Source organism: Podarcis melisellensis (assembly GCF_964234715.1).
Source record: "Podarcis melisellensis genome assembly, chromosome: 3".
NCBI classification, from domain to species: Eukaryota; Metazoa; Chordata; class Lepidosauria; order Squamata; family Lacertidae; genus Podarcis; species Podarcis melisellensis.
In genome coordinates this window covers 61,655,456-61,671,862 of record NC_138530.1, presented here as the reverse complement: position 1 = coordinate 61,671,862, position 16,407 = coordinate 61,655,456, and the positions used below count along the sequence as shown (strand labels likewise).

Sequence of the window (16,407 nt, the reverse complement as noted above, 5' to 3'; positions counted from 1 at the left end):
CTAGTGTCATTAAAGAACAGCAACACAGAAATTTCATCATTATACACTGTCAGCATGACAGAAAAGGTGAATAGCAACTCAGTGAAGTGAAAAAGTCTTAAAGAATACCCTGCAAAGAGATTCTTGCTTGAAACTTCAAAAATCAAAAGGAATGTTTTGTAGCATCCTAAAGCATAGTTAACAAGGCCCGCGACCCTGCCTGTCCATGTTATTCTGTTATTGGTTCCAATGGGAAATTTCCTCTCAATACAAATTTCAGAAAAGTGATTTTCCTCAGGATCTCCCTCTTCCTCAGTAAATCCCCCTTCCAGATTTCATCTGATCCTGATAGTTATCAGTCTACCCAGCTGGTGCCGGCCCTTGGTCCAGTGCCAAGGGCCTTCTGGTGGTTCCCTCACTGTGAGAAGCGAAGTTACAGGGAACCAGGCAGAGGGCCTTCTCAGTAATGTCACCCGCCCTGTGGAACGCCCTCCTGTCAGATGTCAAAGAAATAAACAACTATATGACATTTAGAAGACATCTGAAGGCCGCCCTGTTTAGGGAAGTTTTTAATGACAGATGGTTTAATGTATTTTTAACCTTTTGTTGGAAGCCTCCTTGAGTGACTGGGGAGACCCAGCCAGATGGGCGGGGTAGAAATGATAAATTATTATTATTATTATTATTATTATTATTATTATTATTATTATTAATGTTTTTAGAAAACCCTCAGGTTAAACACCAAAATATCAAGTGTTGTTTGACTCTTAAACTGACTGGAAACCAGGATTAGGGACCATCAAGCTTTGTTTCCACAGAACTGGTAGCCATTCTTACACTTGTCAGTATAAGGGCAATACCATATGTGAGCTAGAAATACAATGATACTGAGCCATGGCAAGTGTGATTGGTGAGTTACTAGCTCCTGTACCATGCTACTTTTGCAAATGAAGATCACCAAATAGCTCGTGTCAGAAAAGCATGAATGTGAAGTTTGACTCAGACAAGTGGTTTTCTGTCAAACTTCAGTTCCTTGCATCAAGAATGGCAGCAGGTTTCCAGGCAGAGTACACATGACAAATATGACTCTGTTGTCTCTGTCCTGAAGAAAGTCATGCTGACCTACCACTTTCACAAGGGATTGACTGTAAAATCCTCGCTCATCCCTATAGTGAATCTGAGTTAATCGCTGAACATTGCACAATTCAACTTCTCCTCCCTGCTAGCCAAGAGCTTTCCTCTTAATCTGGGTCATGTTTAGCCCGATTATGAGCCTTGCTGATAGAATAGTCTGCCTTTAGGATTATAGATCAGGAACTGCTCAAATGATTTCAGTCAACATATGCCTTTAATTCACATTTTAGTCCTTTCATAACACACACACACACACACTCCTACCCGTTCTCTCACACTTTATTCTTCCTTTGGTTTGTGTTTTCACTACAAGATAATTATTACTTTCTTGTGTACAGAAGAGTCATTAAATTTTGGTTATGGTTTTTAAACAAAACATTTAACGTTGGTTCTTAGTTGTGAACGCAACTTCTTCATTTTATATTTGTTACACAATAATTATATGACTGTTATGGTGTGATCCCTCCCAGGGCTTCTTTTTTCAGCCGGAACTCGCCGGAACTCAGTTCCAGCACCTCTCAGGTGGGCGCCATTGCCGTTATAAGAGAACAAGGGAGGCGTTCGTGGCAAGCTCCGGCACCTCTTTTCTAGAAAAATAGCGCTGAACCCTCCTACTTCATAAATAAAATGAGGACAGAATTGGAGAAGAACAGTGCCACAATCGTGATAAAGATGTGAGCAAAGGGTATTAGCTGCACTTCAACTGCCCAAATTGGTTAATATGGAGGGCACCAGCCCCTTTCTCTCCCAGCTTCCAGAGACATGTTCGTCTGTGTCTTTGTGAAGCAGGGGCTGGGAATATTTTTGAGCTTGACAGATGCATTTCCTCATGGCTAGCCTTCTGAAAGCCACATGCCGCTGGTGGGCAGGGCCAATGCAAAAGTGGGTGGGGCCACTCAGGCGTATCCAGACTCCCGCCCTCACCCCCAGCAATCTGGCTTGGGAATAGCCTCCTACTGAAGCCAGTGGGAGGCATTTGCCCAGACCAATTGCTGTGAAGAGGTTCTACAACCCTTAGGAAGGCATTGCTTCTGTAGACAGATTTCTGGGATAAAGTTTAGTTCAGACCCCTCCCCCTGAAAAATTTCCTGCAACCTTGCATGGAAAGGACAATTCCACCTGCTGCCTTCTTCTGTCAGAAAGCATGGGAAACACTGCACCTAGTGAAATTCTTGGTTCTGTGCAACTCTTAAAGGAACAGCAGCTTCCTCAAAGGCCTTCTCTTTACCAGCTGGGCTGGACAACCATGGCTCCCCAAAGCTAGCAAGCCTTTTCTGCACCTGTGTTGCCAGCAGCAGGGAAGAGACCGCAGGTGCAACCAGCACAGCAATAAGAAGGAACACGCCTCTTTCTCTCTTTGAAAACTTCCTTGGGCACCTCGGTGTGGTAGGAAGAAAAGAGCAGGTATGTTTTCCTTTTAAGATAGAAAGACATTGACAACAAAGTTGCTGCTGCTTTTATTTTGGTTGTATGTTTTGTGGTTTTATATTGTGATTTTATTTTGTGAACTGCCCTGAGACCTGCGGGTATAGAGCCGTATATAATTTGAATGAATGAATGAGAAGGCCCATAGCTCAGCTGCAGGCCATTTACAAGATGCAGTGGAGGACTGGGGGGATGCAGCAAAGAAAAGGGAGAACTGTGCTACATTCGTGGAAGGAAAGTTGGGGTCCATGTACGATTACTTTAATGTCTTTCATTAATTTGCCATGACAGACGGCCAGCCATGATTCTTTCCAGCTATTGCCTGCAATTCTGTGCACACTAGTCACAGGGTCGCATCCCCTGCTATCGGTTAATGCCATTCCATGTATTAATAACCAGCCAGTTAGAATCCTGATCCCAGGGAGCTGCATTCCTTCCTACCACCTTGGAGTGGCAGTGGTAATTTGTATTACATCACACAGTCATGTAATAATAAACTACTGAGCTAACGTAGTAAGCTGGAAGTTCAGTGGTGTTGCCTTACCCGGGAGTGGCTGTTCATGTTAGTACTTGCAACTCTGACCTTTCAGCTTCTACTCTAATGGTTGGGGTATGAAACTAAGACCATCACTAGCATGATGTTGAGGCCCAAATTCCCCACTATAAATGCACTCAGTGCCTTTATATTATAATAGGGACTGCACCCCTGCTCAAGCCCCGCGCCAACCCTCCCTGCCACTCCTCCCATAGTAACCCCCTTCCCACCCCATGCAACCATTTTTTACCTTCCCAACTCCATTTCTGAAGCCACTTTTCTATTCTGCAACCCCATTTTCACCTTCACTCCCATGTCCATGCCTCCTCCTTCCACTCCCCTCCTTCTGTGCAACCCTTTCTGGCACACAAACCACCCCAACGCTAACATACCCTCCAACATTTCTCCGATGAAAATAGGGACGTCCTAAGGAAAAGCGGGACCTTCTGGGATCAAATCAGAAATACGGACAGCTTCTCTAAATCAGGGATGTCTCTGGAAAATAGGGACACTTGGAGGGTCTGTAATTATACATTATTTAGGGCAGGTAAAAAGAGATGCCTGTCACCGATGAACACATCCACTCTTTGCAAAACAGTATGGGGGGGGGGTGTTGTTGTCTTGAGAACGTTGACCAAAAAATTCCACTGCTGAAACTGGAGGGCAATAGTGAGGATCCCAACAGAACTCAACAATATTATGTGATATTTTGATCACGTATGTAACAGCAGTGCATGAGAGAACGGAGCGGCAGTGGTGTACTTTGGGTGCCAGTACTGCATCCGCGGGGAAGGTGGTGGGGAGATGTGGGGGCAAGGTTAGGGGAACTCCAGGTTGGGTGCAAGCAGCGGGTGCATGTATCTGCAAGGCCACTGCCATCAACCTGGAACTCCCTTGACCTTGTGATCACTTTGCCCTGTCCCATCCCTATTGTGGCAAGCAGTACTGCTGCTGGGAGGGTGCCACTGTCCTTGCACACACACACGTGCCACTGCTTCATGTATGTGGGCAATTTTTTTTAAAAAAAAGGTTTTATACTTGTGTTTTTCAAAATGTAGCAAATTAACCATATAATAAACAGAGTACAAATTAGTTTGGAGTACAAACGTAAACAGAAGTGCAAAAAGTAACTGCGCAGTCTTGATTTAATATGCATTATACCCAATAATTTGGAAATAGAAATATCTAAGACTAAACCTCTGTGTCTAGTACGTGAACAATTATGAAACCAAAAGTTTGTCCAAATCTAGAAAATTTAAAAGTTTCCTGTTACTCCTAATTTAGTACCAGAAACACCACTGGTTTAAGAGGGTTCCTGTCAATATGGATTTTGAAGATGTGATGACAAACCATGGTTGCTTATGACAAGAATGAGAAGTGGCAAGCTACAGGCTTGTACAGTCCTCCCTCCACCATTCCCCTGCACATGAAGGAAGGAGATTTTTCATTTCATCTGAACGTGGCAAACTGTGGTTTGTGCAAACCACCATTTGCCCTCAAATGATGTAGTGTAGTGCAACAGAAATTTGAATGGGCAAGAAGTTGGGCTGCTTGACTGTTCAAGCTGAGAGGTCAAAAGACCCATTGTGAGGTAACTCCTTGACTTGAAAAGTTGAGCATGTGAATGGATTTATGAAGCAGGCTAGTCAGTGGCCTGCTCAACCATCTCTGATCTATATTATGCAATTATTTCTTCACTAATTAATGATGAACCAACAGGAGTCCATAGGATTCAGACATTTTTGAATCTATAAATTATCTGTGAGGGCTGAGGGGAAATGCCACCAAAATGTTTGTTCTGATCTATGCTTGAATTTGTAGTATGAACAATGCCTTTGCAGCAGCAGTTTGATATCTGTTGATTAGCGCCACATTTATTTCCCCTATACTAAGATGTACCCTTATTTCTTTCTGCCTCAAATCTCACATGTTACTCTCTTACAAGTTACAGTAGACAATATGCTTTTATCTGGTATATCTACTTAGAAATGTAACCATCCGTTCTAAATACTCAAAATTGTTCTGGAAACTTTTACATAAAAGATTTAACCTTTTAATGTTCCTCTTGGGAGATTACATGAAACAAGCTTTTACTGAACCTGTGAGACATTTCATAAAGGATTTTTAAAGCAACCCAGTTGTGCTTTATGATTTTAAGGAAATTTGTCTTGCCACTCCACCCCTCCAGCATAACTGGAGCAGTTCACAGCATTCTTTTAACATTCACATTTGCTTTTAAAAAAATGTATGAGAGATAATTCTCTGCTTCCAAATTATGACATGTCTATGCATGACTATTTATTACAGCTCAAACATGGTGTTGATTCACCTGGCTTGTACCACATTTGTATCAATCTGACTTCCAAATACTTTAAACCAGTGCTGTATTATAAACAAAGGATTTGTTGAATCACCACCTTCCCTTTAGCACTGCCATGGACTTTCCTTCATTGCCACAATCATATCTACTAATCAATCAATCAATCAAACAAACAAACAAACAAACAAACAAACAAAACGTATCACAGGAACTCACACAATTTCCAGCTGCACTTATGCACTGAGTTTAAGCTTCAAACCTTCTAGATTTTTGCAAAGATCTAGCATCCAAGCTATAAAAGCAACTGTTGTTTGCTTAAATATCATGTTGCATTCTGATTACAATTAGATTAGCAGAGACACCATCAGCTGGGCCTTTGTACAAGTTTAGTGTCACAAGTCTCATGGAGATGTCTTGGAGAGGCTGGTCAGATCAGCATGAACAGTGGGAGAAGCGTGAGTAGCTGGAAGCCAATTATTCCAGGGAGGGATCCAGCAGGCTGAAATGGGCCATGAGAGACATCAGAGTTTCCTGGGGAGAACCTGGGAGTCTGATCCCAGTGAGGGACCTAGTAGACTGTCCCCCAAGCAGCCCATGCCAGCCCAGCCCACAGCCCCTGCACTGCTGGAGCATCCTTTCCCTCCAGTTCCTACTGGTGAGCCTCTGCCTCTGGAGGAGCATCAGATGCCAGGTTGCCTAGAACATGGAATTGCCAGCACTGGCATGAATGGACAGTTCAGGTCCAACCCACCAGAAGGAGTTCCCATTTGCTTGCCCAGTCCAAAGACATGCCTCACTTGCCACACTAAACTCTTGCCCACCCCATTACTTTACAACAGGGATCCCTGGTATGTGTCAATGACTGGATCAGTATTTTAGCTTAAGCAGCCAACATATTGCACCTGTTGTGCCTTTAACCTGTGCCTTGCTCATGAACCATACTGATTTGAGCATGGAAGTTTTTGGCAGAAACCATAATCTGAGTTTGAATTCTTTACCCAGAGAGAGCCAGGACATCTCGCTCTTAGTGCATTTTCCACATCTGAAGGAGGAGGAGGATCTTATGGTTGTGAGTGCCCCCCCCCTTCAGTTTGCAGGCCCAGGAACTGCTCTGATGGACCACTGAGTCTTCTTACTCAATCTCTCCCCCTTCTCCCTCCATTTCCTCATTCTCCCATGTGAACGCCAAGTTAAAGAGTGCCAGTATATGGTCTGCTTCTTTGTTCTTTGCCACTGAATACAGTGGCTAGCCCCCCAACACACACATGCGCACCATGGTGGCTAGAAAGTGGAAGGCAACCTTCATCTACGGTTGACCTTCACCACCTACAGCTTTTCTGTGGCTTGGAATCAAGTTTACTCAGAAAAATGGAGTGCTGCCTAGGGGCTTTGAATATGGACATTGTGTAAGTTTCCATGTTATGAAGTTGATAAGTAAAACTTAAGGAACAGTTATTTTTGTCAAACCCTTGGAAATAAAAACAAATAAATCTGATATCAACAAATACCAGAAACATTAAAGCATGGGAAATCTGGTCCAGAGTAGTAACAAACATGAAAATACAGTGACAATTCAGATCCAAGTCCTCCTTCAGTTCTTCCTCATAGATCTTGGATATATGTTATATATAACAACAGAACACAGAAGGAGAACAGATTCATTTGAAAGCCCTTGCCTTGATGAGCTTGTTTGTGCCTTTTCCTCCTTTCATATGCCCCAGGTGAATGAAGAAGGAAGCAGTGATTGCAGTCTTAGTATACACCTTCCCACAAAGTCATTGATCAGGTAGACCCACTGCTGGGACTACCCTCATCTGTTTTCAAGTGGACACACTCATGGGCGTAGCCGGGGGGGCAAGGGGGCAGTAGAATAGAAAAACAATAGAAATATTTAGGTAACTGACCAGTCACATTGGTTCTGTCCCCCCCCCAAAGTCCTGCCCCCCACCCAACAAAAATCCTCCCTACGTCCATGTACACACTGCAGGGTAATGCATCAATCTGCATTGAGCTTTTACTTTTGTCATGAAACCAGTTTCTCAAGAAGCACTTTTCGGGGCAAAACACCAACAAAATAATCTAGACACTGTGTGGACTATGTAAAAAAACCTCCAAATACCCAGTCTCCATTGATTCCAGAATAAAATGTGCGCACATAGCCCAAAGCTCCTTTTTTATTTAGATTCTTTCCATCAAACCCCTGCAACGTGCAGTCTTGCGTCCTAACACAAATCTATATGTGAAGCCTTTTTATTTTGCTGGCATTCATCAGCTCGCTCTGGCAGCAAAACGGACTGCAAAAACATTTCTAAGTGAGATCTTGATTCTTTTCTTTTCCTCTTTTTTTAAAAAGAATAATCTGTTGGCGGGGGTAGGATTGGGGGGGGGGGACACCTCCAGCTCTGGTTTCTTTCTAGAGCAGGGTGGTAGCCTGCCGAAATCACTGCCACATTCTTCCCATAGTAGTCCTTTAAAATTAATAGCACATGCAGAGGAAAAACTAAACCCCTTTGACGTCACTCTTGAAACGAGGAAACATAAACAGAGCAGGCTTCACTCTAGCGAGCTCGCAGGGCGCAAGCTGATTGGCCGGCTCGGTTGTGCCTGTGGCAGTTGACAGCACCTCCCAGCCAGGCACGGCACTGGCCTTCGACTTGCTGCTGCTGCTGCTGCTGAACACTCAGCCACTCAGAGACTGCAGCAAAGCCCCAGCTGAGCGCTCTATCCCAGCACCCGTCTGGCAGGAAAGTGCCGCCGCCGTCTTCTGTGGAGAGCCTCTCTTTCTGCTTCCTTGGCACTCTCCTGTCTCCTTGGTCATTCCACCCACCCCGTTGCACATGTCCATGCGCACCTTCCTCTCTCCTCTCGCGCGTCTCCCTCAATTATTTGCTTCATCCTGAATGCAGTTTCTGGATCCTGCAGCACAAGTCTTCATGAACAAGCTGCGCCGCTTACAGATTTCGCAGCATTCAAAGGTCACAGAACTGCCACTATGGTTAAATGTCTTGTTTAATGGTTGAGGTATGTATATAGCAAATCCTCAGAAACGGCATGATCATGGGTGGGAAGGTTTGTTTTAAAGGTTGCAGGAAGGGGGGGGGGAGAGAGAAAGAGAGATTGCGTTTGCCAAAGTTAGTAACAGAGGTGATATTTGTGTTTTGAAGAAAACCTTGATGGCTCTCACTAAGAAAACTGCTGCTTGCTTATTTTTTAAATATCCGTGGCTGCATTTTCATCGTTGTTGGTATTGTCCCTAAGCCACGGAAACTTGCATGAATTGTAACTGAACTGAGTGCAAAAGATAAAGGAAAGGTTCTGGGACAGTAACACTTAATGACCATTAGGAGAGTGAGAGGCTTTCTTCCCCCTTTCGTTCTTAAGCTTTTCAGTGGCTTGAAAAAGAGAAGCTTTACAGGTAACTGAGGCTGCAATCCTGTACCCATTTACCTGGGAGAAAACCCCACTGAACTCAACGAGTCTTACTTCTGAGTAGACATGAAAATGTCTGCTGTAAATGTGCTGGAACAGATAACTAGGAATATAGTCTGTTTTTAATGGCGGGAGAAATGAATGGCAATGCAAATAAAAAATATTTCTTGGCAATATATGTTACAGATCTTTATCTTCTGAGTGATTTAGCAGGTTACAAATGCTCCTCTGTTTCCTTAACTTCATTGAAGGGTTTGTGCTGAAACTATCAACAAAGAGATAACATATTAACAGCTAGCTGAAGGGCAAAACAGTGAACAGCATCTTCTCAGGACTGTTTGGTGACATATACGTTCAACTGGTCATCAAACAACAGCCTCTACTCTTAACTTGGAGGGCGGCTGCAGCATTCAAGTGACCTGCTAGTGCTGCAGGGAGCAGGAGCAGTGGTTCAGCTGAACAGAACTCACATTGTTTTCAGGAGAGTGGCTGCAACATGCATTTGAGAAAGCTGCTCCCAGAGAGATGTATGTTTAAAATCCTGCCCAAATAGCCCAAGATGCACACACACATATATAATGGCAGAAAGGTGTATTGTCTGAAGGCATTGCACAGTTTCATCACTCTGAAAGCTCTGTCGAGCTGTTCGGAAGGAGGGACGTGTTGCATTTTTGAAAATAATTGTTCTTAATTTCAAACTCATTTTGCTTTTACGAATTCAGAAACCTTGGATGAGTCACCCTAGAAATATACTTTGAAGGGGTTTTTTTTGGGGGGGGGGAGAAACAAGTAACTGCACTTGATTCATAAGTGCCAGCTTAGGAATGGTAAAATATTAGCTCTGAAATGCAGACTATCTGCTATGTGCTGTGAATGGACAATTGCTATCCTGCAGTGCCTGGTGGGAAAAACAAGGACTTTGTGTATTGCAAATGCATAACTGCAGCTCCTCCATTTCCTTTGCTGTATCTTCACTGATGGCTGCAAGAACAAAGAGGCTGCTGTCATTAATAAATTGCTTAATGACACATTTCATATGCAGAATTAAGGCATCCTTCTTCCCTTTTTGCCTGTCAGCCACAGTCAGTTTTTATCAGCTGAACTGTTATCTTCTCTCGCTTCTCTCTCCAGTCTACAGTAGATCTTATACACTGAAAAATGTTAGCAAGCTCCGGAAATTCAAAAACACTATTTTGAAGAGAATCATTTCAACTGCTATGTATAAATTGTGCATTATTCAATTTAAATGATCACTGTAGCAGGAACAGGAATATGGACAAATCAGAGGGAAGAAGAAAGAAGCCCTCAAACTTTCTGAAGGACACTAGTTTCTGATAGTAATAACAGTGCAATTCTTTACAGGTTACTTTGATGCAAGTCCCACTGTGTTCAGTAGTGCATGCTTCCATGAATGCAAGTATAGGGTTGTACCCTGAACGTCCCTGTTGCAAGTTTAATTAGGGTATGTAACTAATGTGCCACTATACTATATGAGTGCTGAGGATTGTAAATGGGAAGAGACCTCCCCCGGCATCCAGAAGTCTTGACTGCTGATCAGGAGAGGTTAAGTTCTGTTTAAATCCTTGTGAGTTTAATGGGTTTAAATAAGTCACAACAACCAAGGGAGAAGCTAAATGTTACAGAAGATGCAGAGATGCTTGAAAAATCAGTACACCATGTGGTGCGTCTCTCCAATGTTCCACAACATGTTGCAGCACTTACTCAACGGCGTGTTGGCATCCCACTGTGGGCTCCCTTGTTCCCTTCAGTGGAAGCGAGCAACTTAGAATAGGGACAGTTGAAACATATGAGTGGAATGGAAAGACATCATGTTGTGCCCTTGCATCACGAGAAAAGAAATGCTTCACATTTCACAGGACAGGAGAAGACCTCAGCGCTAGGATACCTTTTTCAGCATCAGCCATTGCCTTTTATAACATGTTGTTCTTACAATTTGTTATTATAATTCTATTGGTTTCAATAGGTTTGGGGCCCTGTGTGTGTCTTCTATATGGTTAGAGGATCACTCTGCCTCTTCTAAGCATCCATTTTATACAAATGTTTTGCATGCCCTCAGAATGTCTGCAAAGAGACTGTATGCAGTATTCTTGAACAGAGCAACTTTTTCAGGCTTGCAAACAGTGATAAAATGCCTTAAAAAGCATACTAACTCAGAACAAGATAAAATGCCTTAAAATGCCTTAAGATGCATACTAACTCAGAATCAGAACAAAATTCAGAAACAAAATTGCACTCTGTTGGGACACACTGGCTAGTTTCTGTAAATGTCCTATAAACAACACTGATCAGTCATTTGTTTAAATTTCTGGTCCACTGCATCCCAAATGCTAGGAGCTGATTACAATGTATACCATAATTCAGATATCAGGTAGACACATAACAATGGTAAAAAAAAAAATCCACACAAGGAGCAGTATTCAATCAGGTTTCATTCAATGTAGACCTATTGAAATTAATGACCTAACTTAGCAAGAACAAACTCTAGCCCAAATAAATATGTTCTGTTGTGCTTGAATAATACCCAGGCCAAATGTTTGCTCAGTTTCCAGAGGAGGGAAGTTCCAAAGGACCTCAAGAAAGAAAACTTAGCATTAGAATGTTAAGACAAGGTAGCCAGATAAGGGTGGGATTCACCTAACCAGCCCTATCAGCAAAAGCCCTGCGCAAGGACTTGTGCAATGGGGACTTCTTCCCTCCTTTCCCTATGCCCTCCAAAATTGGCTCTGGGGTTCAGGAGAACCCACAAAACAATGCACAGGCAGGGAGAGGGAAGAACATCTGGCAAGATGCAGTGCGTGGACAGACAAAATTACTGGAAGAGTGTGATGTTGAATTCCATCCTAAATGTCAGAATAAAATGAAATTATTAGAATGATTTGACTCAACCCCTAAGGTGGCTGGTTACTTTGTCCAACAATGTCATAGCCTAAACATATCAAAGCTCCATATGAGAATATTAACAGCACCATGTAAGCATTCCATTTTTCTTACGCTAGAGTTCATAGAGAATATATTTATCTTTACACAATTCAACCTTTAAGCTTTCCTTACATGTGCTCATTTCAGCCTCAGGGTAGGTTGGCACAGGCTGAAATGCATTATGATAAACACTAATAACACCTTCAGCTGCAACTTCTGTATGGTTTTAGCTTGTTCACGTATACCACTACACCACATTGCCTTCAGTCAGGCAGATTTGGGTCAATAGGTGATTGGAATTGATGTGCAAGAAGCCCATCTTTAAAACTTCTGTGCTTCCTACCACCAGACATGCCCTATCTAAGGGCAGGGGCAGCTCCTTCAGTCTGAGAACCACAATTTTTTTGTAGGCAACCCTTCCAGGGGCTACATGCCAGTGGTGCCTGAGGCCAGAGGCAAAAAGTGAGTGAGAGTCTTTCCTTTCTACAGTAAACTACATACCAGCAACACAAAATTCACAGGCTGCTACTTCTCTCTCTCCTCCATTTAGGCAAACAATAGGTTTAACATAGTCAAAGGACACATGACTATGTTCTTTGGGTGCAGAGCAGGGCTGGGGAGGAGCTGTAGCTCTTCCAGATTCAACCCACCATTGGAGACTCCTAAGGGCTTGTGGGGGCTGCATTCAGCCCCCAGGTCCGAGGTTCCTGACCCCTGCCTGACACACTCCCACAAATGCCTAGGAAATCACAGCAAGCATTGTGTCCTCATGGCCCAGTCATAAACTCATCACCCTCCCTTGATTATCAAGTCTGCAGTTCCTGACCCACGTGAACAGTAAAGCCGATAAAACTGGTGTGTGTAGTTGAATATTTGCCTTAATAAAGATCATGTTTTGCGACCTTAATACATGCTTAAAAAATGAGAACGTTCAGAGCTGCATTACATGTGCAAGGCAGCAGCAAGACAAGATGTGCCAGTCATTCCCGAGTTCTCTGCTGCAGTTTCCTGTAGCAAATGCAGCAGCTGAAAAATGCTTCATATAGTTATTCTTTATGGCTGAAAAGCAGTGCTAAGCCTGTTCTGCTTTTATGTCCTGAACCTAGTCAGCAATTGTACTCTGTTAGAGAGTTATTCCCTCTCCTCCCGTTTTTTTCTTCTGAGAGGAACTATCCACGGACATCTATTTTTGCTTAGGAACCACCTGTTAACCCTGTTCTTGTCTGAACTCATTTTCATCCAGCCTCTTTGTGTATTATTCCTCAGCTGGATCTCTGGTGACCCATGCTTACAATTGATCGATCCTGTTATTACTCACTGATGGATCCTAGCCATATATTCAGTAACTAAACAATGCAGAGACTTTGTTTATAGCTGAAAGTGGTTGGTGCAGCAGCACTGGACATCTTTAAAATGATGCTCGTCTACTGAGCTCTATTCTCAACTGGCTTGGTACAGATATCCTGCAAAGTTTATCTTACTTGCAAGGTGCCTGTCATCAACTGCTAGAGCAACCTTGTAATCTCCTGCTCCTTTCATCACAGGGAGTGAGCAGCAGATGCTGTTGGATGAGCACCTAAGTGCACTTGTCTGAAGGAAGGCAGATGTAGGCTTAACCAGACTGCCTTTTGTGCCATGTTACAAGTTCACACCTTTTCTGTTTTTGCCCTGGTGCTTTCCCCCTGAAAACCAATGGGGAGTAAATGGCAATCTGCAGGAAACCTGAGTTGCAGTTTATTCTGATTCAGTGTTAAAGAGCTGAAGAGTGGAGGAAGAGATGGGGCAAATAAAAAAGCACTTGGATAAGGAGCTTGAAAGTGCAGAGCTGTGTCTAGAAAGTACAGGGCAAATCGTAATTGAAGCATTTTGATTATTCTTTGTGCACCTTCCACCCTCAGTTCAGTCAATGCTCATTACTGCCAATTGACAAATTAATGTCACCCGTGCCTAAAATGTCACCACACCTCAGGTGCTTCTAGACAGGGACATAATGTTGCAAGCAGGTCATTGAGATGTCAAAAATGGCCCATTGGCAAAAGCCCCCCCTTTTCCTTATTGGATTTCCTCCTGGGTTAAATGGGTGTAGGTGGGATTTTACGGACTGGCATTTTATGAAAACAGAGTTGTCTGTGTGGAGTTCCAGCCTCATATAGCTCTAGCATCTTTGAATCTAATTAGTGCATGAAGGGGTTAAACCTTGGAGTAAGTTGTCCTGCCAGGCTTAGCCTATGTCATCACTTCCCACCTTGAGAGGAAATGGGTCACCAAGCCTCTGTCTGTCTCTACCCATGTGAACTTCAGTATATAAGAAGCTCTGAGCGTGGCTTTAACCAGCCTCTTTTGTTTCAGACCTGAACAGAGTCTGAAGCTAGTGTTTTTCACTACCAATAGTTTAGAAACCTTTACCTTTTGTAACTAAGCAACATTTTACTGCCTGTGCATCTTTTCTGATTGCTGTATGCAAAAGCACATGAATCCAACATTGGAAGAGTTTTGTGAGTGAACTATTTTATGACTTACCAAACTTGTGCTCTGCCTCTATGCCAGGGAAGTGTGGTAGCTTGGAAACTGCTTTTAAAGGGGGGCATTTTCAGGACCAGTGCAGGACGAGTCTCCATTACCTGCCTGTCAATATTACCCTGTGACTAAACAGACACAATCCCATAGGTATCCTTTTAGTCTATCCCACTGCCAATTCCTTTGCAATCTCTCCCTCTGTCTTCTAGTGAAATTAATACTTTTGTTAGTTTCTATAAAAATTAAGTGTTGCTGTGCTCAGGGGTGCTTGTGCTCATACACGGCCTCTTTTGAGAGATGGAACCTCCCCCTCCTTTTCTTCAGCTATATGGTGGCAGGGAAACGGACTGGATGGATAAAAATTCCCTAGCGTGAGTGACAAGGTTTCCCCCAAGGTTGTCAGTTACACTGGAGGCAGGGGGAGGATGGTGAAGTGAAGCTTACTGGCAGCCTTGAAACTGATAAGATTTCCCAACAACCTTGTCATCTTCACTGTAGGTGGGGGAGGGAGAAGGGGAGTTGTGGAAGGAATGAGAAGGCTTTCCTCCTACACTTTTATGCCATTAGTGTTAAAATGTAAAAATCTCAGTCCCAGGTGTATACAACTATGGGGTGTCTGTGTGTGTGTGTGTGTGTGTGTGTGTGTGTGTAATGGTGTGTGGAGGACTAAAAAAAGAAAATGACAGAACATTTCTCTTTAAGGTAGTCCTAACACTGGTGTGGGGGAGCTTTGTCCCTCCAGATGTTACTAAACTACAACTCCCATGATCCCTGACAATTGGCCGTGCTTGCTGGAGTTAATGGGAGTTGTAGTTCAGCAGCGTCTGATGAGCCAAAGGTTTCCCGTGCCTATTGTAACAGGAAAGGAAAGCTGGAGTGAAATTTCAAATGTAATTCCATCTGCTTGCCTAGCCATCGGTTATGCAAGCACACCGAAAACTGCATTTCTGTGTTTCCCACATCCACACCGACCATGAGAGAGATGCCTCAAAAGTAACTGCAGTGGTGTGTGTGAAACCTGCATGTGCCTTCCTTTCAGTGGACTCTTTAAAGTACAAAGAAAGACAGGAGGAAGAGAACTCAACCTGACACAGTGGTGGTATGGTTGCCTCCTTTACCCTTGGGCTTCTGAGTCAGGGAGAGGTGTGAGCAATGAATTTGTTCCTATGTTTCTCTCCCTGCTGTAGTTGAAAGTACTTCTGCTACCTGGTGTCTCTGCTATTGCTTCCCCCAAGTGCAAAGCAAGTCCCAGTAGAGCTTAGGAGCTGTTGCAGAGGGCAGGACCTGAACCAATAGATTCAATTTACAAAAAGGAAGTTCTGACTAAACATTAGGAAGAACTTTCTGACAGTGAGAGCTGTTCAACATGGAATGGACTACCTTGGAAGGTGGTGGACTTTCCTCCTTTCGAGTTTTTAAACGTTGGCATAGCTGTCAACGTTTTCCCTTTTTAAAGGGAAATTCCCTTATTCAGAATAGGATTCCTCACAAGAAAAGGGAAACGTTGACAGGTATGAGTTGGATGGCCATATGTCAGGGATTCTATATCTGTGAATCCTGCGTTTAAGAGGGTTGGGCCTTTGGTGTCTCTTCCAGCTCGACAGTTCTATGATCCCACCTCTATTAGAGCTCATTCACACTTCCATTTGTCCCGTGGCTTCTAGGCTCAGGCCCAATAGGTTTTTCTTTTGCCCTGCCGCTTTCACAGGAAAACCCATGGTTTATTGATAAATCACAACAAATTTCAATCAGGTTTTCTGTGGATTGATGCTTGTTCTCATTCAGCAGTAAACCACAGGTTTTCCCAGGAAAACAGATGGGACACAAGAAAAACCTCTTGGATCCGTGCCTAGGGACAAGGGAAGAAATGGAAAGACAAAGGGGGTAGGGATGAGCCCTTAGTTTTGTGAAACAACTCAGCTGTTGCAGGTTTATCTTCATCTTAATTGCTAAGAACATGCTTATTTACATATTTACATATTTAGCATGATAGGCAAAGCAGTGCAGGGCCAGGCTACAAGCTAGTAGATAGGATTTAAGAACTGGCTGGAATATGCCTTTACCTATTTAGCTGGAGCTTAGATGCCTAAACAGTAGTGTTGATAAGTGGTTTGTAATTTTTTTTATT

General features: G+C 43.3%; 1 protein-coding gene across 3 annotated transcripts in view; it reads left to right on the top strand.

Annotated features, from left to right (window-relative positions):
* PDE7B (phosphodiesterase 7B) overlaps positions 1–16,407 on the top strand; it is a 155,849-nt gene that overhangs the window by 23,293 nt on the left and 116,149 nt on the right. Inside the window, exon 1 of one of the 3 annotated variants that reach the window (XM_081907191.1) lies at positions 8,028–8,414. The exons of the other annotated variants lie outside the window; for them this stretch is intronic. Coding sequence (XP_081763317.1) covers positions 8,394–8,414 — 21 coding nt within the window. The 5' untranslated portion in view covers positions 8,028–8,393. Of the gene's footprint in view, positions 1–8,027; positions 8,415–16,407 lie in introns of those variants that run through there. 3 annotated transcript variants of the gene reach the window in all.